Raw genomic sequence first — 22,317 nt, 5'->3', positions numbered from 1 at the left:
GCACAGGAGTCACGCTGAATGTATGTTTTCTGTCGCGTTGTGACTCATTTCAGCTTTGCTCGCACCGTGGCTCGAACCTTCCAGCTGCAAACGTGCGGTTCAGGATGTGACTCTGACTTTTCTCACCTCTTCTTCTGCTTCCTGAAACAATGGCGTGAAATAATTTCACAGAAATTACCGCAGGGTGATTTTTGTGTCACGACATATATGAGCTAAACGTATGCATCATAAATGTATAGGAACCCGTAAGAAAAGCATGATTTGTTGTGAGCTTTGCGTGACTGTGCACGTCAAACACTTCATCCTTTCTCAAGGTGACTTCCTGCCTGCGTATTGCTTTGTGTGGCAGAGTGTTTTCTTTGCAGCCACATGCAAAAAAAAGTGCAAAATGGTGTTCTGCAAAAAATATTATTCAGAAAAGTGACTGTTCCTAATGCATTTTGCACCTTACTGTGTGTTTAAAGCACCTATCAAACAGGAGCTGCCTCAACCAGGTCTGTGGTCTTCTTGCCGACAGTGGCGTCTTTCCTGTGGTTTGTCTGAGGCCATTTACAAAATAAACACAAGCCAAACTTATGTAATCAGGAAATCACTCATTGTGCAAATGATAACCCTTTAGCTTGTGGAGCAAAAGACGAACTGCCATAAAAAAACAAAAAGAAATCCAAAAATAATTTGCTCCCACACAAAACGGGGACATTTTTTGGTGCTAAAACTGATTATAAGATTACAAGTTTCTGAAATTTACTTCAAACTGACAAACCAGAACAGCTGAGAGTTTTGTGAAATCAGTGTCAGCTGTTCAGTTCCAGCTTCAGCCTCTCTGTAACTCAGACCAGAACGAGGAGGCACACTTAGGCTTGTGTGTACGCTAAACACATTAAAACATTTGTGTTTTGTTTGTTATTTCCACATGGAACTGTAAAAAAAAGTGTGACCTATTTCAGTCTAGTTTACAGTAACAAGTAAAACATGATGTTTGGATTATTTATACAGCGTATTTTATAAACAGTTAAAAAAATACTAAATCAATTTGATTTTTTTTACTTTTATAAAAAAAAAAAAGTGTATGAGAGTGCTGTGTTTGAGCAATAACAGAGCAATGCTATAAAAAACCAACACTTATAACCTTTAACTTACTGGTCAACTTCCTTTGGAGCTTCCTGCAGCTCTACACAGGAACCAACAATCAAAACTCCTATCTGAAAACCATAAATATCGGACAGCTGTACCAATAAAAATAAACACAAAGTCATGAAGATGTTCTAAGTTTATTATATGACAACAGTTGGTAATAAAAAAGGTAAATATGGAGGCAAGAATTCAAAGATAGAGAAAAAAAATAATACTGAATTATAGTCATATTAAGTCTGAACTTCTCAGAGAAACTGGTAAAAAACTTGAAAACTGCACGTTCAGATGTCTTTGACTTTATGTTAGTTTTAACACAGTTTGTAAGCTTGCATAGAGGAGCTGGAGGCATTTGCAGGGTCAGAATAAAGGAAGATTCTGCAGATTTGATTTAGATGCTTGTTGCCTGTTTGCAGCCCAGCGACCTCAAGATGTTCAGCAGCTGACGCCGGATTTTCACATCCACAACAGCATACAGGATGGGATTGAGGCTGCAGTGCAGGTAACCCAATGAAGAGGTCACCAGCAAAGCTTTGTCCAGAGACGTGTTCATTTCACATGGACTGCTGTCGTTGTTTTGGCGAATTGTGTCCACCATGAGAGTGATATTGTATGGGGTCCAGCAGATAAAGAAAACTGCCACCACGGCTATAATGACTTTGAAAGCTCTCTGCTTTTGGAGGCCTTGGGTGCCACACCGCAGCTGCCACAGGATGCTGGAGTAGCAGAAGATCAGGACAGCTGAAGGGAGCAGAAAGCCCACTGCGTGGTACAAACCTCGTGCTGCTGTTTTTAAGGAAGAAGAGGGCTTTTGACCAAATTTGTAATAGTTGCGAACACACTCGGCTTTCCCTCGTCTTTCATCAGACACAACTTCTAAAAAGATCCAGTCAGGGATGGAGAGGAGCAGAGAGAACAACCACACCACCAAGCAGCTGGCTTGAACGACCCTAGGCCTTCCTGCGGGTGTACATCTGAGTAGCATGGACAATGGACAGGTAACGGTCCAGACTGATGCAGGCCAGGAGAAAAATCCCACAGTAGAAGTTGATCTGAAAATAAAAGGAAATCAGTTACAAAGATTCTGTTGCATTTTCAGCACATCTTTCTTATTGTAGATTTCTTACCGTAAAAAGAGTTCCAGTAATTTTGCAGAGTGGGTTATAAAATGTCCATCCCTTCTCACTAGCAGACTGTGCAGCCCAGAGGGGCAGCGTCAGCAGCAGCAGGATGTCTGCGACACCCAGGTGGAGGATGAAGGTGTCTGTCACACTCCAGTTCCTCCTGCTCTGAAACAGGACGCCCAGCAGCAATCCGTTTCCCAGAATACCCACAACAAATGCCACTGAGTACAGAACTGGGACGAAGATCGCTTCAAAACTCATTCCCTCGCTCGGGTTGCAAATATCTTCTTCATCGCAACAGTTGTCATATGCATAAGAATCATTGCCATAGTATAACTCATCAAACAGGTCAGACAAAATACGCTGTTCTTCTGAGTCGTCAATGTACTCCATCATGTACATCTATGAAAAAAAGAAAGATTTTACTTTATTTTTAGAACTTGAAATGCACAGTATTTTTCAATTACAAACTGTACAATTGTCAAGGGGTTGACCAATAAACCTTTTCAGCAATTTTATCCAGTTAAGGTTCTGATTAAAAGTTTCATAAATAGAGAATCTGAGAACAGGAAAGGAAGCCAAAATGACGTTCACTTTTTAAAGACCCATGTATGTGTTGGGAACAAAATATCATAAATGAACATTTTCATCATAACAACAAACCGTAACAGTCAAAAAACATTTTGTTTGTTAAGATAAAGGGTTAAAAATCTCAAATGTTGTAAGTAGTGGCACGCCAACACGCTACAAAGCACATTTCATTTTAATACTGATCTGTTCTTTTAGCTGCTTTTGGTGCAGAGGGATGAAATCTGGCATCAGTCCAGCATAAGGCCAAACAATCAAGTTCACGAACACAACGGTCTGTTTAAAATGACCCGTTAATCTAACGTGCATGTTTTTAAACTAAGGAAACCAGAGCAATCAAAGAAACGCTGCACATGCATAAAGGAGAAGATCTAATTGTCACAAAAACAAAACTATATTAACACCAGATTTTTATGATTGTGAGACTATCAACTTCAAAATTCAATTTATTTTAGTCGTATATTAGTAAAGACAAGATTTAGAATAATGTATAAACAACTCTATAGAGGAAAGGCCCGGAGAAAGCTTTTTTTTTTTTTTCAAATCAAGGCTGATAATTATTTATGAACTTGCATTATTTTAAAATATCAACTATTCAAAAAAAAAGACAATATGAAATAATAAAATTAAAATTTACCGAAGTCTACGTCTCAGTAGGACACACAAGCACACTGCAGAAGGGAAATTTCTGTCGTCCAGTTTTGCTGATGCTACAGAGGAACTTGAAACAGAACTGCAAACGTAGGGAATCTTTACCAGCACAATCATGAGATTTTTCAAGTTTCATTTCGCTTTTATTTCTCCTTTTCTAATTTGGTTTTTTACTTCTAAGTATTGTGTTTGGCACAGCGGCGCAGTTGTCAGAGCTGTCTCCTCCCAGGTTGCAGGATCGTGTCCCGACCTGCAGCCTTCCTGGGTGGAGTTTATATGTTCTCCCTGTGCTCGCGTGGGTTTACTCCAGGTACTCCGATTTCTTCCCACTGTCCAAAAACATGCATGTTAGGTTAAGTGGTAACTGTAAAATTGTCCCTAGGTGAGACTGTGAATGGTTGTTTGTCTCGTTTGTCTCTATGTGTCCCTGTGATGGACTTGTGACCCTGTCCAGGGTGTCCCCCACCTCACAGTGACTGCTGTAGATAGGCACCAGCTTCCAGCGGCCTGGAAAGGAGAAGCAGGTAAAGGAAATGGATGGATGAATGTTTTAAAGTGGAAGATTGAACACAAGGGTGTCTGGGCTCTCCCTTAGAGATAGGGTGAGAAGCTCGGTCATCCGGGAGAGACTCAGCATAGAGCCGCTGCTCCTCCTCGTTGTGAGGAGCCATATTGAGGTGGCTCGGGCATTTGATTAGGATGCCTCCTGGACGCCTCCCTGGTGAGGTGTTCCATGTCCCACCAGGAGGAGGCCCAGAGGGAGACCCAGGACACGCTGGAGGGACTATGTTTCTCGGCTGGCCTGGGAACGCCTTGGGATTCCCCCGGAGGAGCTGGCCCAAGTGGCTGGGGAGAGGGAAGTCTGGGTCTCCCTGCTTAGGCCGCTGCCCCTGCGACCCGACCCCGGATAAGTGGAAGAAGATGGATGGATGGATGGATTGAATGCAAAATGCTTCAAAAAATAGGATGTATCAGCATTAATTTTCTTTTTCTGTTTGTAGTTGCCTCATTCTATGTGTAGATGTGGGGCGATGGAGCCTTTCCCAGCTGTTACTGAGTGAGACAATGCACAGTTCACAATCCTGAACAGTTCATCACTTAATAAAAAGACCAACTTTTAAAAAAATATGCATCCTGGTTTCTCTTTTAAAGATGTATGTTTTGGCTTGTTTATGCGGTTAAATGTCTAAATAATTTGCTGAGTTTTAATTAGGGAAAGATATTAAACAATCTAAATCTTTTTTAAATTTTATCTGTGGTCATTTTAAAAGTGATTTGAAAATGGAAAAAGAACTTGTGACAAGTTCTGATACTCATGTGGTACTAGACCACAAAAAGCTTTTTATTCCCCCGTTTTCTGTTTCGTCTGTTTAGTATTGGGTAATAAACCACAAATAAAAGTCACTACAGTTCTAAGAGGGAATGTCAGACACAAGAGTGAAGTGTTTCACTTTCAATTTTACGTCTGTCTCCTGCTGCTCAGAATAAAAGGACTGCAGGGATAAAAGCACATTTAGGTTTCATTTTCAGATTACTCTTCTACCAAGTTTCATCCTGTCCTCTAAGCTTTATAATCTCAACATGAATGGATTCGTGTTGAAATGGGTACTTTTGTGGGAAATTCTACGTACAATCATTTTACAGAAATGGAGAAAAAAGAACTCTTTAGTCTTTTCTACTTTACTTCCGCAATCTATTTATTCTTCAGTTTATTGAACTCTCAATAAACTGTTTATTGAAGTTAAATTAATTAGACATTTTAATTAATAGTAACATCATACGGCAGCTTATTTTTTGTCATTATTAGTCTTGAGCATCGCATTGAAAAAGTTATTTCCTTCCTCTGCTTGAGCACATCAGCGGAAAAAAGACTGAAAAGCAGTGAGTTAAAAGCAACAAAACATAAACAAATTATAGAAAATGTAAGAGATCATTTAAATAGTATGCCATTAAAGTTCTGAAGAAAAGTCAAATGTGTGTCTAAAATGTTAATAATTGCATTAAAATGATGAGTACTGTCCCTCCTCTGTACATGTCCAAACCGTCTCAGTCTGGCCTCTCTAACTCCCAGTCCTTCAGCCTGTGCTGTACCTCTGATGACCTCTGATGACCTCATTCCTGATGCTGTCCATCCTCGTCCCTCCCAAGGAGAACCTCAACATCTTCAGCTCTGCCACTTCCCGTTCTGTCTCCTGTCTTTTTGTCTCCAAACCGTCCAACACAGCATCTCTCACCACTGTAAACCTTTCCTTTGACCTTTGCTGCCACCATTTTGTCACAAACCTGAAACTTTTCTCCATCCGCTCCATCCTGCCTGGACTCTCTTCTTCACCTCTTTACCACACTCCCCGTCCTCCTGGAAAGTCGACCCTTGACCTTTGTGACCCCTGCTCCTCGTAGCCTCACTGCTCCACCTGCCTCCCTCTCATTCACACACAGGTACTCTCTCTCACTACGGCTGACTTTCATTCCTCGTCTTTCAAATGCACTGTTGTTCTAAGCATTCTAATTTGCACATTACTGGATTTAAAAAAGTAAAGCACAGAAACTTTTACATCGGTTTCAGTCTTTCATTATGTGTCTTTTTTTACTCTTAATGTACTTTGAAGGTCAGCATTGATTTTAGACAGATATATGGATAGCCCAAGACAACAAATAAACCTAATGTCTGTTTTTCTTGCGTTGCTGTGATTTGATTAAAAATCACATTTTATAAACTGAGACTTAAAGCTGACAAACTTCATTGGAAATATTAAATAGTTAATATATTAAATATTAATATTGTATTTGCTTTGTCTGTACTGGTTTATGTAATACTGCATGCATGCAAAAAAATGTGTGTTTAGTTGATTTTAAATGATAAACACAGACCTACATCAGGGGACTCAGGAAGAAGAAAGTATGGCAGTTTGCTGCTTTAGGTGTGAATTGTTTGTTTGAGTGAATGCTGAAAAGATATGTTTCATTTATATGGAAAGGTTTTCATTGTATGTGAATCAAGTAAGTAAGAGCTGTGGGTGGATGTTTTTAGGTGCATAGAAAACAGACAAGATTGTTTCTTCATCTCCTCCACTTTTTTTAACTGGAAAGTTGTGGTTTAAGATGTGCTTTTGATCTTATTCTTCCATTTTGTTTCAGTTTCCTGTTATCATTTTAATGATTTCAACAGAAACTGATGCATGTAGGCACATTTCTGTTTCTTTTTTTAAAACTTCTGATTTTGGCAAGAAATGCATGGAAACGTTCAGAAATTTCCATTCACATTCAGACTGCATCACTGTCGCAGTGACAAATATGTTAAAGGCTTCTCTGCAATCAAAACAATTCATAGACCAGAAAAAAACAATTAAATATCCTGTAAATCTGCACACAGCACAATGTGAACTTTGGATATGAGGTATGAAATACAAAGTTGCGAAATAAAAGAGTTAAATAGCAGCATTTATTGTTTCTGACTGGTCTGCAGACGGTCAGCGACACAAAAAGCAGAGCCAAATGTTACATAACAAAAATCCTCTTCTAAACCAGAAATAAATGAATTACAGCTTTGAATTCCTTTTGTGGAAAAACTCTTGACCTCTATCATTTGGGTCAAGCATCTGTGGGTTCTCTCGGAAACAGTCACTTAAACTACATTGCTTGTTTCACTGCTGACCTTTTATTACGAGACAGTTTTAAAAAAAACACTGTTGTATAATTATGAAGCCTGCTGCAGAAGCACAGATAGTGAACTGCAGGTACAACACCACTAACACTGCAGCTGTGCTGGCTGGCCTCGGTCCGTTGGTGTCTGGCTGCTGGTCGTTTGGCTGTCAAGCACTTCTGCAAACTTCTGGAAAAAAAAAACAAAGAAAGTGAGACTGATTTAAGAAGACAGTGCAGCATCAGAAAGACTCACTGGAAACTGTTCTCTGAAACTTTTCTTACTTGAAGTTCAGCTAAAGCCCCATTCACAGCTGGTAAAAAATAAATCAATGATGTGTAAAAAATTAGATATGTAGATATATAGGTGTGATTTTGGATCTAACTCTTGGGTATAAAAAACACAACAAGAGGTTGACAAATACACTGAAATATTACACATTTACTTTTAGACAGATTTTTTTATGCATATCCTGCTGGTCTCAAACAAATCAGACAAATTTAAAATATAACCTTTTAATCAAAAGTAGTGGACTGGAAACCACTGCAATATCATCACTGTCATGCACTCACTAAATATAAGAGGTTGAGTTTTGATGATCTAATCATGTACTCAGATGTCTGGTTTGCTTTTAAGACCACTGACTGGATTTGTGCTGTCTGTTCAGAACAGATGAGATCCTGCAGCTCGACTGTTTAAAGAGAATCTTTAACAAAATCACAATTTGATCAATCTGCGTTTTTCATTTGGGGCAGCTAAGAATTTTTCCACACTTTCTAATGAGTTGAAAAAACTGTGACAATTCTATTATTTGTCCCCAGGAGGCCAGGAACTGGCTTTTTAGTTGCAAATATATTGTCAACATTAATTATCGTGGTTAACATTAAGCTTAGTTAGAGTTTATGTTTTAATGTTTTCCACAGTGTGAACTTAAGTTTACATTTTCAAGTTTTTATATTTGTATGTATGTTCACTGACCACTTTTCTATTTATATTTATGTGTAAGGATTGGGTTTTGTTTTCTTTTCTTTTGGATGTATTTTGCACTTGTTTTCTTGTCTGTGTCTTGTTCCTTGTATCTCAGTCATTATTCACTTCCCCTCTGTTTGCCCTTGCTTGTCTGCCACACCCATCTCCACCTGTCAGCTATTGTAATCACTCACCTGTGCCCACTTCCCATAATTATCCTCTGTGTTTAAAACCTGGTCATTTTCTCCACTACCCTGCTGGATCATTGTTGTGCTTTTCGATCTGCTCATTGTCTCGTCTTGCCATGCTGTGTTCCTTTGTTTGGATTTTTGTTATTGTTACTTTTGCTGCCACGTCAGCCCTTTTGTTTAAGTAATAAATTAGTTTCTTTTTAGAGATGATTTTGCGTTCTGGGTTCGTCTCTGTCTCCCCTCATCATGACATTATGCATCGTTTTTTTAATGACTTGTATTCATGCTGATAGTTTTGATTGTTTTATTTTGGTGCATTATGTCTTTACTCGCTGAGGGACTGCAGATGGATTTAGCCATTGATTAAATCCAACATAGTGCAACTGCCTCTTTTTGAGTGCATCGTTATGGTGAATGGTCCTAAACAATCAACTTAAACAGTATCTTTATTTTTAAAAATGAGTTCACTTTTTAAAAAGTGAACCAATTTCTCATCCACAGTTAACATATAATGTACCATCCAAAACGCTTCAACCACATTTTAAGAGAAAGGTTTGAAACAGTAACACTTTGTCTTCATTGTAAAAAATTCACATCAGCCAGTGTTTCCAAACCATGTGCATCACTGTTGTTTTTGTAGTGGGGTTCTATAGTTAGAAGCAAACATTAATGCTGTCATTTTCTTCAGTGAACTTTTAGTTTTGCACCAAACAATCGCAAATGATCATCCCTGATTGGGACAATTTGTTCTCACTGTTTCACCTTCTCCTGCAACATATGTGAGAAGGTTTTTTATTTTCATCAATCCCTCAGATTTTTGAGACAGTTTGTCAGAGATAGTGAGCAATTATTCATAAAGAACAACCTTTCACGTTGCTGATGTAAAGAGAAATGGTTCTACTTCAGAGCTGAGGGACTTAAATCTCTGTGATTAAAAATAAGGCACTGCGAGTCTCTAGGTGTTAAAAAAAATCTCTAAGTGTCAGGGGAGCTGCAGCTGAAGTCTTAGTAAATGTCTCAGATGCAGACAATCAAATCTCACCGCAGCAGTGCTGCTTCCAGCCTCCAGGGGGCGTAAAGAGATTAAAGTGAAACTGGATTGGCTTTACATTGTTCTTGGTGCCTCACAGAGGAAATATATGAACAAACCTTAGCTTCTTGCTGCAGTCATCAGATTCTCTAATTGTCTTCCTCCAAGTTGAATGCATGATGTTCAGTTTTGAGTTTGTAGTCATAAATGTTTTTTGATGCAGTTTGTGTTGTCATTATGCCCTTTGTTCATTAGCATTTATCAGTGGTTTTTGTTTTGTTTTGTTTTGTTTTGTTTTTTTTTGCCTGCAGTAGTTGGGGTTGTAAGTTCCTGCCTTTGTTGTGAACTGGACGCTTCAAAGTTTGAGAACCATTAATCTCCCCTTCACACGTTCCTTCTGACCAGAAACACTTTGAATGGGTCAGAGACCACCTGCCTCCATCCTGTTTGGCCTGGACTGACCCGGGCTCAGTGTCTGTTCATGGCTGGAGGAGCGTCTTGTAGTCAGAGAAGTTACAATAGACCCCAAGTTTTCATAAATACAGAATGCAGAGCCCTCCCAAGGTGTTGTACAATTCATTCTTTAACAAATGACAAAGTTTCGTGGCAAATCATTGTTGGCATGTATCCATGTTGTTATATAAACATACGCTTATCAAATCAGCCACTGGAGGGGGTCAGCTTCCTCTCTAAATCTCAACAACTTAAAGCATCCAACAGATATGCACAGGAACAAGCCATGAAAACAGAAACCCAGAAACAACAAACTTAATCCAAGGAGCACAAAAAGTATTTAACTTGTCTTATATGTTTGGAAGTTCCTATGTCTTGTTTAAAAGCATTAAAAGTAAGATAAGAGGATCTCACCTTGTTGCACAGCTGGAATATAAAGACACACTTGATTATTATAAAAAAGTACATTTATTTTGCGGCAGAACATTTCATGTAAAATCAATGCAAAAGAACAGTGGTAAAAATATATATTTATTTACAGTAAGCAATAAGCTAAACAATTAAAATGCAACAAATTAGCTAGCTACAACAACACCACTTATGAGAGGAATTGAGAGTTGTCCTGAGTTTGTTTTTTACTATATATATATATATATATATATATAAATGCTGAATGGTAATTTAAAAGGAAAGAAAAGGTTCCCTTCTGTGCAGAAAGAGGTGTGAGTGCTAGTTAATATCCCTGAATCATTGTCATTGTCCTGTTTAGCTGCTAATATACTTTTAAATCTAAAAACCTTAAAAAAGTAACTTTTTACAGACTATAATACAATAAAAACTGCACATTCAGTTGTCTTTCTTTAATGTCAGGATGACACAGTTTGGAAGCTTGTTCAGCTTTGGTTGTATCTAAAACAGGTTAAAATCAAAACAACTGGACTTCTATTCTGTAGCTGAAGACGTTTCGCTTTCCATCTGGAGAGCTTTCTGAAAAAAGACAGCTTTCCAGATGTCTTCAGCTACAGAATAGAGGTCCAAGTGTTTTGATTTGCCATATCCTGGATGACTAAGAATCAACACCAGAGATTTGGTATTGTGTTTGTGTCTCCTTCAGATTGCAATGGATTTGGAGGTGTCAGCGGACTCAGAGTAAAATGAGCTTCTCCTGGTGACAGATTCAAACTGCACACTAGTCTTCAGCTTGCAGCCCAGCGACCTCAAGATGTTCAGGAGCTGACGCCGGAATTTCACCCCAACAAAGGCGTACAGGATGGGATTGAGGCTGCAGTGCAGGTAACCCAATGAAGAGGTCACCAGCAAAGCTTTGTCCAGAGACGTGTTCATTTCACATGAATTGCTGTCGTTGTTTTGGCGAATTGTGTCCACCATGAGAGTGATATTGTATGGGGTCCAGCAGATAAAGAAAACTGCCACCACGGCTATAATGACTTTGAAAGCTCTCTGCTTTTGGAGGCCTTGGGTGCCACACCGCAGCTGCCACAGGATGCTGGAGTAGCAGAAGATCAGGACAGCTGAAGGGAGCAGAAAGCCCACTGCGTGGTACAAACCTCGTGCTGCTGTTTTTAAGGAAGAAGAGGGCTTTTGACCAAATTTGTAATAGTTGCGAACACACTCGGCTTTCCCTCGTCTTTCATCAGACACAACTTCTAAAAAGATCCAGTCAGGGATGGAGAGGAGCAGAGAGAACAACCACACCACCAAGCAGCTGGCTTGAACGACCCTAGGCCTTCCTGCGGGTGTACATCTGAGTAGCATGGACAATGGACAGGTAACGGTCCAGACTGATGCAGGCCAGGAGAAAAATCCCACAGTAGAAGTTGATCTGAAAATAAAAGGAAATCAGTTACAAAGATTCTGTTGCATTTTCAGCACATCTTTCTTATTGTAGATTTCTTACCGTAAAAAGAGTTCCAGTAATTTTGCAGAGTGGGTTATAAAATGTCCATCCCTTCTCACTAGCAGACTGTGCAGCCCAGAGGGGCAGCGTCAGCAGCAGCAGGATGTCTGCGACACCCAGGTGGAGGATGAAGGTGTCTGTCACACTCCAGTTCCTCCTGCTCTGAAACAGGACGCCCAGCAGCAATCCGTTTCCCAGAATACCCACAACAAATGCCACTGAGTACAGAACTGGGACGAAGATCGCTTCAAAACTCATTCCCTCGCTCGGGTTGCAAATATCTTCTTCATCGCAACAGTTGTCATATGCATAAGAATCATTGCCATAGTATAACTCATCAAACAGGTCAGACAAAATACGCTGTTCTTCTGAGTCGTCAATGTACTCCATCATGTACATCTATGAAAAAAAGAAAGATTTTACTTTATTTTCAGAACTTGAAATCCTTTTTTTTTTCAGCCACATGATGGCGCTGTGTGTCTGACAGCAGCATACAGTGAGTCCTAAATATTTCTTGCTTCAATTTCAAAGAATAGCTTTAATAATAATAAAAAATGTTGTTGTTTTTAAAAAAAAACAACTTCTCTCACCCTTTATAGAAAGCAAAAACAAGAATGTCTATATTTTGTGTGTTTTAAGTGCTTAATTTTAAGCTAAATTATGAATATTATATATATAAAGGGCATCCATCAGTCTATAAACTACACCACATCAATCGTGTCACAACCAAATTTAAACGATTCCACCTTGTAGTTGTTCAAAAACACTTTCTGTGCTCTGTTTGAGCAGAGCAAGGCGACAACAGCGGAATATTTTTTATAGTAAAATAATTTAATTTTAATTTTATTTTTGAGATTTTGTAACTTTTCATTAGAGATAGAAAAACAAATGATACATATGTCTAACTGGAAAGCATAACGATATACTTTTTTTTACATGTAGTTCTAAAAACAGTTCAAAAGGCATTTGTAGTTACGTATTATAATGAACAATGAATGTTCTCTCTTTTTTTTGTAACAAATTGTCCAAAAAGTCTTTCATCAACTTTATTGTGTCTTTGTATATGTTTCACTAAAATGCTGCAACGTATTAATAGCAAAGTAATTAAAGGGCAGCCATCAGTCTATAAACTACACCACATCAATCGTGTCACAACCAAAGTTGTGAAGAAAATGTGCACAACCAAGCAAAAGACATGCTTTATTGGAGTTCATATTGTGCCATTCATCAGATTTTAAATTGCGTCATAGCCTACTATTTAAATAAACATCATATGGACAAAAAGTGTTACCTTTAGTGTAGAGTTAAATTTCACAACAGTGAGTTCAATTCTCATACAATAAAAAAAACATGGTTTATGCATGTAAACAGGTGGTTTTTTTGTAATAAAAGAAAACTTTCAAGTGTTCTCAAGAAATAGTTGTAAAAAAACTTACCAAACTGTAGCTGCAAGATATTGAGTCACACTGCTGCACCGCAGAAATGAGCTCCACTCAAGCCAGCGTCTTTTTTAACAGAATGTGAGGCCCCCACAAAAAGGAAACCAGAGAAGAACTCAAGCAAAAAGTGAGAAACTCTTCACACCGTTCAAGGTGAGAACGATCAACACTTTCAGAAGTTGCTTCAGCATGCAGAGACTTTGATGGTTGCAGGGAAATTTAGCTGCTCTGTTTTAAATTGTTGATTTAAAAAAGATTTTCTTTCATCATTTATTGGTGGAGGCGTCAGATAAATTATGGTTAGTTTTTCAGCTTCCCTTTACAGATAAAAAAAAAGAAAAAAGTTATTTTGCTCAGCTTTAGCGCCGCTCATTTGTCAAGTGATTTGACAACTTGTTGACCACTCCTAAAAGCATGTGGCGTTGAGTCACAAAACTATTTTATTCATTCAAGACTGCATACCATCAGGGCTGTCCAAACCCAAAAGGCCTACTTGAGCCAAAGGAAGAAAATGTATTCTGGCAACATGAAACATTCCACAACTGCGACCCTGATGGAGCAGTTTTTATATTAACCATCAATTCAGTCAAACTACTGATCCAAGGGTTTAACAAAACAGTGATGACCCTGATGAATATTAACATTAAAGTATGTTAAATAGTATATTGCTGTATGGTTAACACCTCTCATTTAAATGAAATATTTCAATATAATATATAATATAATATAAATCATCCTAAAGCTTCATAATCTACTGAATATTTCAGAAAGATTTTGGAGTAATTGGGTTTACTATTTATGTAAAACAAAAGTTAAATGACCAAGAATTTTCCTGTAAATGTTTTAGGCTATTTAACTTCCTTCAGCTCTTAGAGTTTAATATATTCTAAAACATTTGAAGTCATGATGTGTGAATAACTTAAGCACTTTCCAAAACTGATGAATTGTATTTCCCTGAACTTACACCAACTCAACCTGTGATAGACTCATCAGTTTCATTTGGTTTGCACGCTGCATTTCAGGTTCTGTTGAAATTTAAAAGAAATGTATCATAAAAAAAAAGAAGCACTATGCCCTCTGGACTGCTTTAGTCTTTTAGATATCAAAATTTTCCACTTGAACTTCCTGTAAGAGTCACACTAGAACACAGTGCCATTGAGTAATTAAACCAAATGTATAACATGGAAGTGTTTTTACTAATTAGTTTAAACTGAATAAACTCTGAAATGTGCATCTTAAAAGAAATTAATGATTTATATGCATGCTAACTATGTTGGCATCATGCAAACATTCTATGAAATTGTGATTTTATTGTTGAACTTCACATTTTAGTTTTAGTTTAGCATATTGTACATACACAACTAACACAAACTTGATGGACAGCAGTTATTTTGACTCATTTCTTTGAAACAGCCTTTTATTCTCTGTAAATATCACAACAATTTTGTAAAAAAAATCAAACATTTGTTTAATGGTTGTAAGAAGTGGAAACTTACCAGGGTGTTTTTATGGTTCAGAACTTATTTCTTATCACAGTTCTGACTTCAACAACATTGATCATGGGATCCTAACAGACAGGATTCATTACTTACTTGGCATTTTGGGAATCATTTGAGAATGGTTCACATCTTAACTTTCTAGCTGGAGTTTTTGAGCATATGCCAGGTCATGAGGAGTACCTCAGGGTTCGATTTTGAGGCCAACTACATTCTTGTATATTCACACTAGCAAAGGTCAGTAACCAGTTGAGCACCAACTCATAACACAATTACACTGATGGTGCCTAACTGTACTGTTACTTTAAGAACTAGAAGGTATGTGATGAGTCAGGTGCAAATGATTGCTTGGCAGAAATCAGGTAATGGTTACAAGAAAACTACCTTCACCTAAACTTAGAAAAGACAGATCGTCTGATCTGTGCCTCAGAATATCATTACTCTACAAAAATCATCCTTTTTAAGTCTCTACAGTTTAGTTACATTTGAGAAATGTAAAGACTGTCCACAGTTCTTATTTTGGTTTAATCTCAAGAACTTTGTCGTGTCATTTTTGTTATCTGTTTCAGTATGTAGGAGTCCATCAGGAACATCTGTAGCCAGCTGCGTGCAGCACAGAATTTTGTTACATTTGTGGATTGTTTCCAGCAGCAACACACAAGCCTTGGTAAACCTCTTGTTCAAAAAATGGTTCCAAAAACACAACAGAGAAACAAAACCATAAAGAAGACCAAAAGCAGAAGAAGGAAAACAAAATGGGCACTTGGTTTTAGGAGATACTGTGTGAGGTAATCCATATCCACATTAGTTCAGTTCACGACCTAGGACCTACAGACAATTTGTGTTATTTATTTATTTTGATGAAAAATCTTTGAATTTGTTTTTGTTTTTGTTGTTGAAAAAACAGTTGGCAAACATTATCACCACCTACTGGACTGGAATATGAAACCATAAAACCAATGGGTTGGACAATGAGGCACAGTGTCACCAGAACGTCCACATTAGCATGGTTCTGTTTCTAACTTCGCTTGCTGTTTCACAATGGGTACCGCCACATTGTGACCAACTACGGAAGCTCCAATGACGTAACGTCTGGCTGATACGGACTGGTTGAGCCATGCTTGGAGCTCCACCCCTTCATATTACTATGGTCAACCAACCACCCTCTACTCATTCTCGCTTTCTTCCCGGAAGAAACGACAACTAAGCTCCGTCAGCAAATTCAGGCTAGCTTGGTTAGCTGCTTAACAGTTCTCAGATGTCCTGTGAAGAAGTATGTCGTCGAACGCAGGTTCCAGTCACGGTCCCGGGCTGGATCATGCTGAGTAAGTCTGGGCTTTGTGTAAAGTATCTTAGTTACACTATAGGAGCAGTGACCATGTCAAGGCAAGCTGTTGCTGCTGCCACTTGGTTTTAATTAACAGAGTAATTTCAGGTGTAACTCAAGCTGACGTGTCAAGGCAAGCTTATAGCCAGACGGTTTGTACTTCAGCTAATGTGTTATGGTGAGCTGCTAGGGCTAGCAATGGACAAGTTGTGCCACGACAAGCTATATCCCCCATCTTTGAGATGGCTACAGCTGCTACCCCTACAAAGGGTCGGAACCGAAAGCCAAGAAGGCTGAATCCCACTGGTGCTCAGTGTCATGTGGGGCCTCCATCTCAGGTAAGAGCCCTTATCTGATGTGCATAGCTTGTGTGGGCGCCAAACACAAAGTGTCCGCATTGCTCCACCATGCTAGAAAAAATACTCGGAAGGAGGCTGAGAGTGGCAGTCGCAAACAGCCAGGATCCTTGCTGTCCGCGGCCACAGTTGCAGGTGACGGCCATCAACTGTGAACCACCATGAGCTGGGCGGACATTATAGAAGAGGAGTCCTCGAGCTTCTCCTGCGGCTGAAGATTACACTGCTTTTCGAAGGGCTGGTGGATGATGGGTAACTTGTAACAGATCATGAGGAGGAGTATGTTGATGCCAACTCCAACTTTCTCGACAAGGACAGCTTGGAGGAAGAGGAGGATGAGTCCACTTTCCAGGCTTCACACTCGAGGCCTGTGGATAGTGACCTGTTTGATGTTTGCAAACAGACTATGATATTTGCAAATGGGCTGCCTCAAAAATGGCTATCCCTCAGGGTGCAGAGGGGACAGAATGGGACCTGTATGATGATAAGAGGCTCCTACCAGTCTCAACGCCAGTGAAAGCTTGTATGAGGGAAATGAGACATTTCTGGTCAAGCCTTTTATAGAGCAAGCCAAGGGCTGCTCAAAGCTGGAGATACATGGAATGGGGGAGCTGGGCACCTCCACCCCAATCTCAGGTCAGTTTCAGCATCCTCAAACATGTTTCTCCCAGCTAAATCAGAGAATGTACAAATCTGTTGGACAGTCTTTGTGTTCTCTTAATGCAGTCACACTGTTGCCAACATAGGATTTCAGCTTACTATTCATGTAGGAAATGAACAGTTTGGTATTCATGTAGTTTGGTATTCATGTAGGAGATGGGCCACCGGCTGGACTCAGGGTCACCCTGCTTTGTGGGATGAAATATGTGTTGAGAATGATCTCATCCTAAGTTCATCCAGAGGAACTGTCCAGGGCAGTTGACTCATGATGGAACTTGCTGTTGCTGTGGCTAACCTGTCAGAACTGGGTAACTCCCAGAAGCCTGAGGTTATGGATGTGGCCTATGAGCTAACCAAAGGTCTCTTCAGCCCAGCCTCAGATAGCATGAGAGACACAAGCACCCTTAGGAAACAAAAACGTGAAGCTGTTAACCTCTGCTTGGCACGCAAACCAAACCCCCACCTCACACAGGCACCCAGACCTGGCTTTGCAGTGGCTGGTGCAGGAGTGAAAAGGCAGCAGGGTGTTGCTAAAGCACAGAGACGACAAGGTGGACGATCATATTTATGAACGTGTCACTGACTCAAGATAGTATAAATAGTGGAGTAAAGTTCAGAACCAAAACTGCAGTCTTCGGTAGCAATGAGGCTTTCTAAATTATCTTTGGACTCTTTAAAAGTTGTGTAGTGCTATGAGATGCGCAGGATATGAAAACATTTCAATGAAGTAGTATGATACCTTTTTGTCTGCAAAGAAAACTTGGCAAACTCATTTAATTTCACAGCTGAAAATGTCAATTAAGATGAGTAGATATGACTGAGGTGATGCTGCTCATTTTTGGTTTTAGATTTACAGGAACAAAGAGGAAACTAAGAGAGAGAGAAGTCATGAATGATAGAGAAAGTGATTGGATAACTGTCAAATCCAAATGAATGAAACTTGATGAATGAACATCTCAGTTGTTCGCATTGAAAGTTTGAAAGCATTTTGTTCAAACCAATATTATAACTCATATCTGTGTTAAATCTTATCTTAGATACTTGTCTACCTCACCCCTTTTGAACATGTAGCTCAGTTTCTACAAAACCACAGAAATCACACCTTTTTTTCAGTCTTGCTCACCGTGTCTGAGCAGCTACAGAGCCATGCAAACAAGACACCTGTCAGGGCCTTGCGTTTAAATCTCTATTTCCCCTTTCTGCATCTTTGCTGCAAAAGGTTACCTTCGTGTTCCTGTTTTTTTTCTCACCTTTTTGTTCCTTCTTTGTTCTGCAACGTCTGCGCAATAAATGTGACAACAGATGCGGATGGAAGTGTGAGTATCAGCACATAACCGTAAGACCAAGATTTGTTTTTCTGCCTGAAACTAGAAAAATGGTGGAAAATAAGCGCAATCTCACTTTATGTTTTGCATAAAAAAGAAACTGCAAAGGACACGATGAGCTCAAAGGGTTTTATGTGAGCTCTTTGACATCTCGGGTGCCATCACAGCTTTCAAATGTTTCAGGAAGGATGATACCCTCAGTGTGGTTTGAAATTAACAGTTTGGTGTTTTTTCATTTCCATAAATGTGCTTTTGACACACTTTGGTTGAACTTGTCACACTAAATAAAGTTCTCGTGTTCACATGTCACATGAATAACTGTGAGCACCTGCACAATTAATTGTCTGACATTTATCTTCGACAAACACATTACACCAACATAAAAAATCGTATTTCAGATAGAAATAAAGTACCTAAGACAAATGGTTGGCCTAAAAATTTTTGTTCTGTTCGAAAGTGCAGCTCCGAAACCATAAAAATTTAGCGCATGAGGAACTGAAAGAACAAAAACACACAAAAACATATGGACATGCTAGTTTTGATTCCTAAATTCTTGTTGTGTTTTTAATCATGTTGCCAAGCTTGAATGGAAACAAACATTTGGTACAGCTAAATGTAGCCTTTAAAATCCAGCAGAGTTATTCACTGCTGGATTTTATTCAACTTCCTATAATGATGATTCTGACACAGAAGATGTAATAATATTGTAAAGTAAAACGTTTATTTTACTGTTTTGGGAAAGACATGCAAAGTGTCACATATCAAATCACACTGAGACAATTTATCCTTTTTCATCTGTTGAACAGTTTTATTCCCTCTCAGATATCTGCTCTTTTATTTTTTATGATCGCGGCAGCTATTATATAACCTACACTGTGTTTTAGTTATCTGAAGGCCACTTGGGTCAAGTTTCACAAGGCTAAAGACAGAAGGCTTTTCTTTCCTTTTTTGTTTTAAATCAAAATGAAAGTCCAAATTTTTGTGCAGAGTCAATAAGAATGTTCTGCTCTTACACATCTGGTTTCAATATTACAGGGGGAAAGAAAATCAGTTTCTGCTCCGTTATGAACTGCACGGTCGCTGGTTTCTTGATTTTTAACCCCTTCTTTTTATTAGTAGCAAAAATTTACTTTTGTTGACACCTTATTCATGCGCCTGTCTCTATTTAGTTTTGAGAACTACCTGTAATTCTCCTCTCCAGAAGTGTTGTATGGTTGTTGTTTTTTATTTCAAAAACAGTATATTGAATTACAACCCTCACAATGGTGGAAAGAGACAATATCTACATGAGTCTAAAATGTGCATTTTACAATAAAACCTCATGCCATGGTTTGTGATACACCAGCAGGGGCAACAACAGTTTGGTTTATCTGTAAGAGGGTTGTCATACAGCTACCAAACACCAGAACACCCACATTAAAACAGTCCCTACTTGCTACACGCTCTGGGGAAAGCAAAATTCTCAGAAAGAAAAAAAATAAATAACAGATGATTTGTAGAGTTGTTCTTGTTATAAGACAGTAACTGCAGCAGTCCTGTGGATTTCCTGTGACATTTTGTGCTGTAGCAAATAAAATATATCAACACTATATTTTAACAAAGCTAGCTCTCTACCTAACACAATACTAACATAACAAGGACATGAAGCTTTTTCCACTAATTTTGCATCAACATCAAGACTAAAACTTCCTAAAAAGCAAATCTAGCTCAGTAATAATGTTTTTTTATGGACAAAGTTAAAGTGCCGGTGTAATATTCATTTACAGGTTCCTAATCTTTTAAGCATTTATTGACAACTGATTTCTTATATTGTCCAAATATTACCTTATTTCACTGATACTGTGCCTTCCTGCATCCTCAGTCAATAATTCTTTCATGAGCAGGACTACAATAGTTTCCTGTCATGGATTTTGCGAAATTTTTTAACAATTTGATGCTTTGTAGACCAGAAGCAATGAGCTGGAAGACCAGATGATAATCCCTGTTTTTAACAGACAGACTAAAATTTGTTGCAACAATTTTATTTATGAATTAAAAAGACAATGAACAAAACATTTCATACAGTTTAGGAGCTGTATATTGTGTAGCTGAATAAAACTCTTTGATGATATTTGCAATTTTGCAGAACTTCCATACACACAAAATGACACTTTATACACAAAAGGACAATGAAAAGCATGATGTTTAAGTTTATTTCAGTCAAAACTCATTAAAATGTGAGGATAATAGTACATTTTAGATCTGCACCTTTGCAAAGTATTTACCTACTAGAGGAGTTAAATTGAAGAGATGCAACACTTAAGCAATACTTTAAATAAAACAAAAATCCCCTTGCGAGCAGTTGAAGTGTGTTGGAGTCTCATTTGGTTAAAATTAATAACTAATGTTCTTGGTTCTGGAAAATAAGGGGGCGTAAGAGAGAAAGTCTTCATTTAGGTTTTACAACATTTTCCGGTATTGTTTTATTTTTTCATTTCTTTTTTTTTTTTTCCATTTTCTTTCCGTGTTTTGGCTAAGAACACAACATAGACACTTGTTTGGAAACAGCAGTGTTCATCATCAGCTCAAGGCTGTTTCCTTATAAACTGTATCCAGCATTTACATGGACTAAATGAGAATTTATGTCGATTATTTTCTTCTTACCTGCACTGTTTACATTTGTACATCTTATATCTATTTATTGAAATAATTCAGTGAGGTAATTCAGTTGCTCATCATGGTCTTTGTTATATAAATACCTCAGCATTGTCATTGACAAAAAGCTCTCCTTCAAGTTTCATATAGACTACATTTTTAAAAACTGAAGATAAACTTTTTTTAGAACCATGTCATTTCCGCCTCTTGTGGCTCACGAACATCTCCTGTCTGCAGCCTTCCTACCAGAGCTGGACTATGATGATGTTGTTCACATGAACGCCCCGCCCAGCTCTGTGCACATCCTGGATGTTGATTATCATGGAGCTCTGTGATTTATAACAAAATGTAAACCTCTCACACACCACTGTACTCTACACTCACTTCTACACTGGTATACTTTTATTTACAAATCCATAGGCCTGCTGCCTTCATACCTACATTTAAAAAAGTCACAGCCTACGTTGCTGGGAATTTATTATTTTCTTTCAGCGTCCCATTGGTTTGCAAAGAACTTGGAAAAAGGGGCCTTCTCCTCTTCTGCTCCGTCTTCTTGGAATACACTGCAGCAAAAACTGAAATTGTCCAGTTTGATCTCATTGGGACAGAAATGGAAACGGAAAAATCATTACTTCAGACGACCTGATCTTCTTTTGAGGTTTGCTCCTTTTTAGTTGTCAAGATAATGCTTTCTGATTGTTATGTTGTTATTCTTTAATGTTGCTCTGTGACTGTTTCAGGTCCTTATTGCAAATGAGACTACCTGTCTCAACCTGTCACACCCATTTAAATAAAAGTATTTTCTTTTATTTTGGGGACTCAGTTGGTGTGTTGAGGCTTCAGTTCATACTTTTTACAGTTTGAGCCTTTCTGTCATTTGTGACTCACTATAAAAGCTACATATCCTTGATGGGCACATCTGCAAACATTTACTGCAGATGTATTGAAGTTGTCCACACCACAGCTGGATTCTTTGCTTTGTCTTTTTTTGTTTGTTTGTTTTTACTCAAGAAAATGTTTTACCGCTTTGTGCTGGTGTAGATTCTTAGTCATCTAGGACATGGTAAAAAAAAAAAAATCTCAATTTCGAATTGAGAAAGCTCCTCGGACGAGAAGTGAAACGTCTGTAGCTACAGAATAGAAGTCCAGTTGTTGTTTTTTCAACCTCTTTTGGGTTTATTGCTTTGTATAATGCTATGCATTTTGCCTGAGCTACATCTGTTTTATGTTTTTGTGTCTTTTCTGTCATTCAGCTGGAGCACACACTAATGTTTTTTGTTCTAAATACTGATAACAGAATAAAAAGGTGAAAGAATTATGTGTGTTGGACCAAACTTGTGTGCATATCTTGAAGATGATGCAGGCCATATGCTTTTAGGTTA

At 38.4% G+C, this 22,317-nt stretch overlaps 2 protein-coding genes across 2 annotated transcripts; both read right to left on the bottom strand.

Annotated features, from left to right (window-relative positions):
• Positions 1-1,252: 1,252 nt before the first annotated feature.
• LOC108235340 (C-X-C chemokine receptor type 3-like) lies at positions 1,253-3,650 on the bottom strand. The gene is given in 4 exon segments (XM_017415282.3): positions 1,253-2,083; positions 2,085-2,183; positions 2,259-2,657; positions 3,481-3,650. Coding segments are annotated over 3 exon segments (1,059 nt in total). The 5' UTR covers positions 3,481-3,650; the 3' UTR covers positions 1,253-1,522.
• Positions 3,651-10,229: 6,579 nt separating this feature from the next.
• Positions 10,230-13,457, bottom strand: LOC108235481 (C-X-C chemokine receptor type 3-like). The gene is given in 4 exon segments (XM_017415513.3): positions 10,230-11,526; positions 11,528-11,623; positions 11,699-12,097; positions 13,135-13,457. Coding segments are annotated over 3 exon segments (1,131 nt in total). The 5' UTR covers positions 13,135-13,457; the 3' UTR covers positions 10,230-10,890.
• Between the last annotated feature and the right edge of the window lie 8,860 nt (positions 13,458-22,317).

Source organism: Kryptolebias marmoratus, linkage group LG16 (assembly GCF_001649575.2).
Source record: "Kryptolebias marmoratus isolate JLee-2015 linkage group LG16, ASM164957v2, whole genome shotgun sequence".
In the NCBI taxonomy this organism is placed as follows: domain Eukaryota; kingdom Metazoa; phylum Chordata; class Actinopteri; order Cyprinodontiformes; family Rivulidae; genus Kryptolebias; species Kryptolebias marmoratus.
This window is presented reverse-complemented; position numbering and strand designations above follow the sequence as displayed.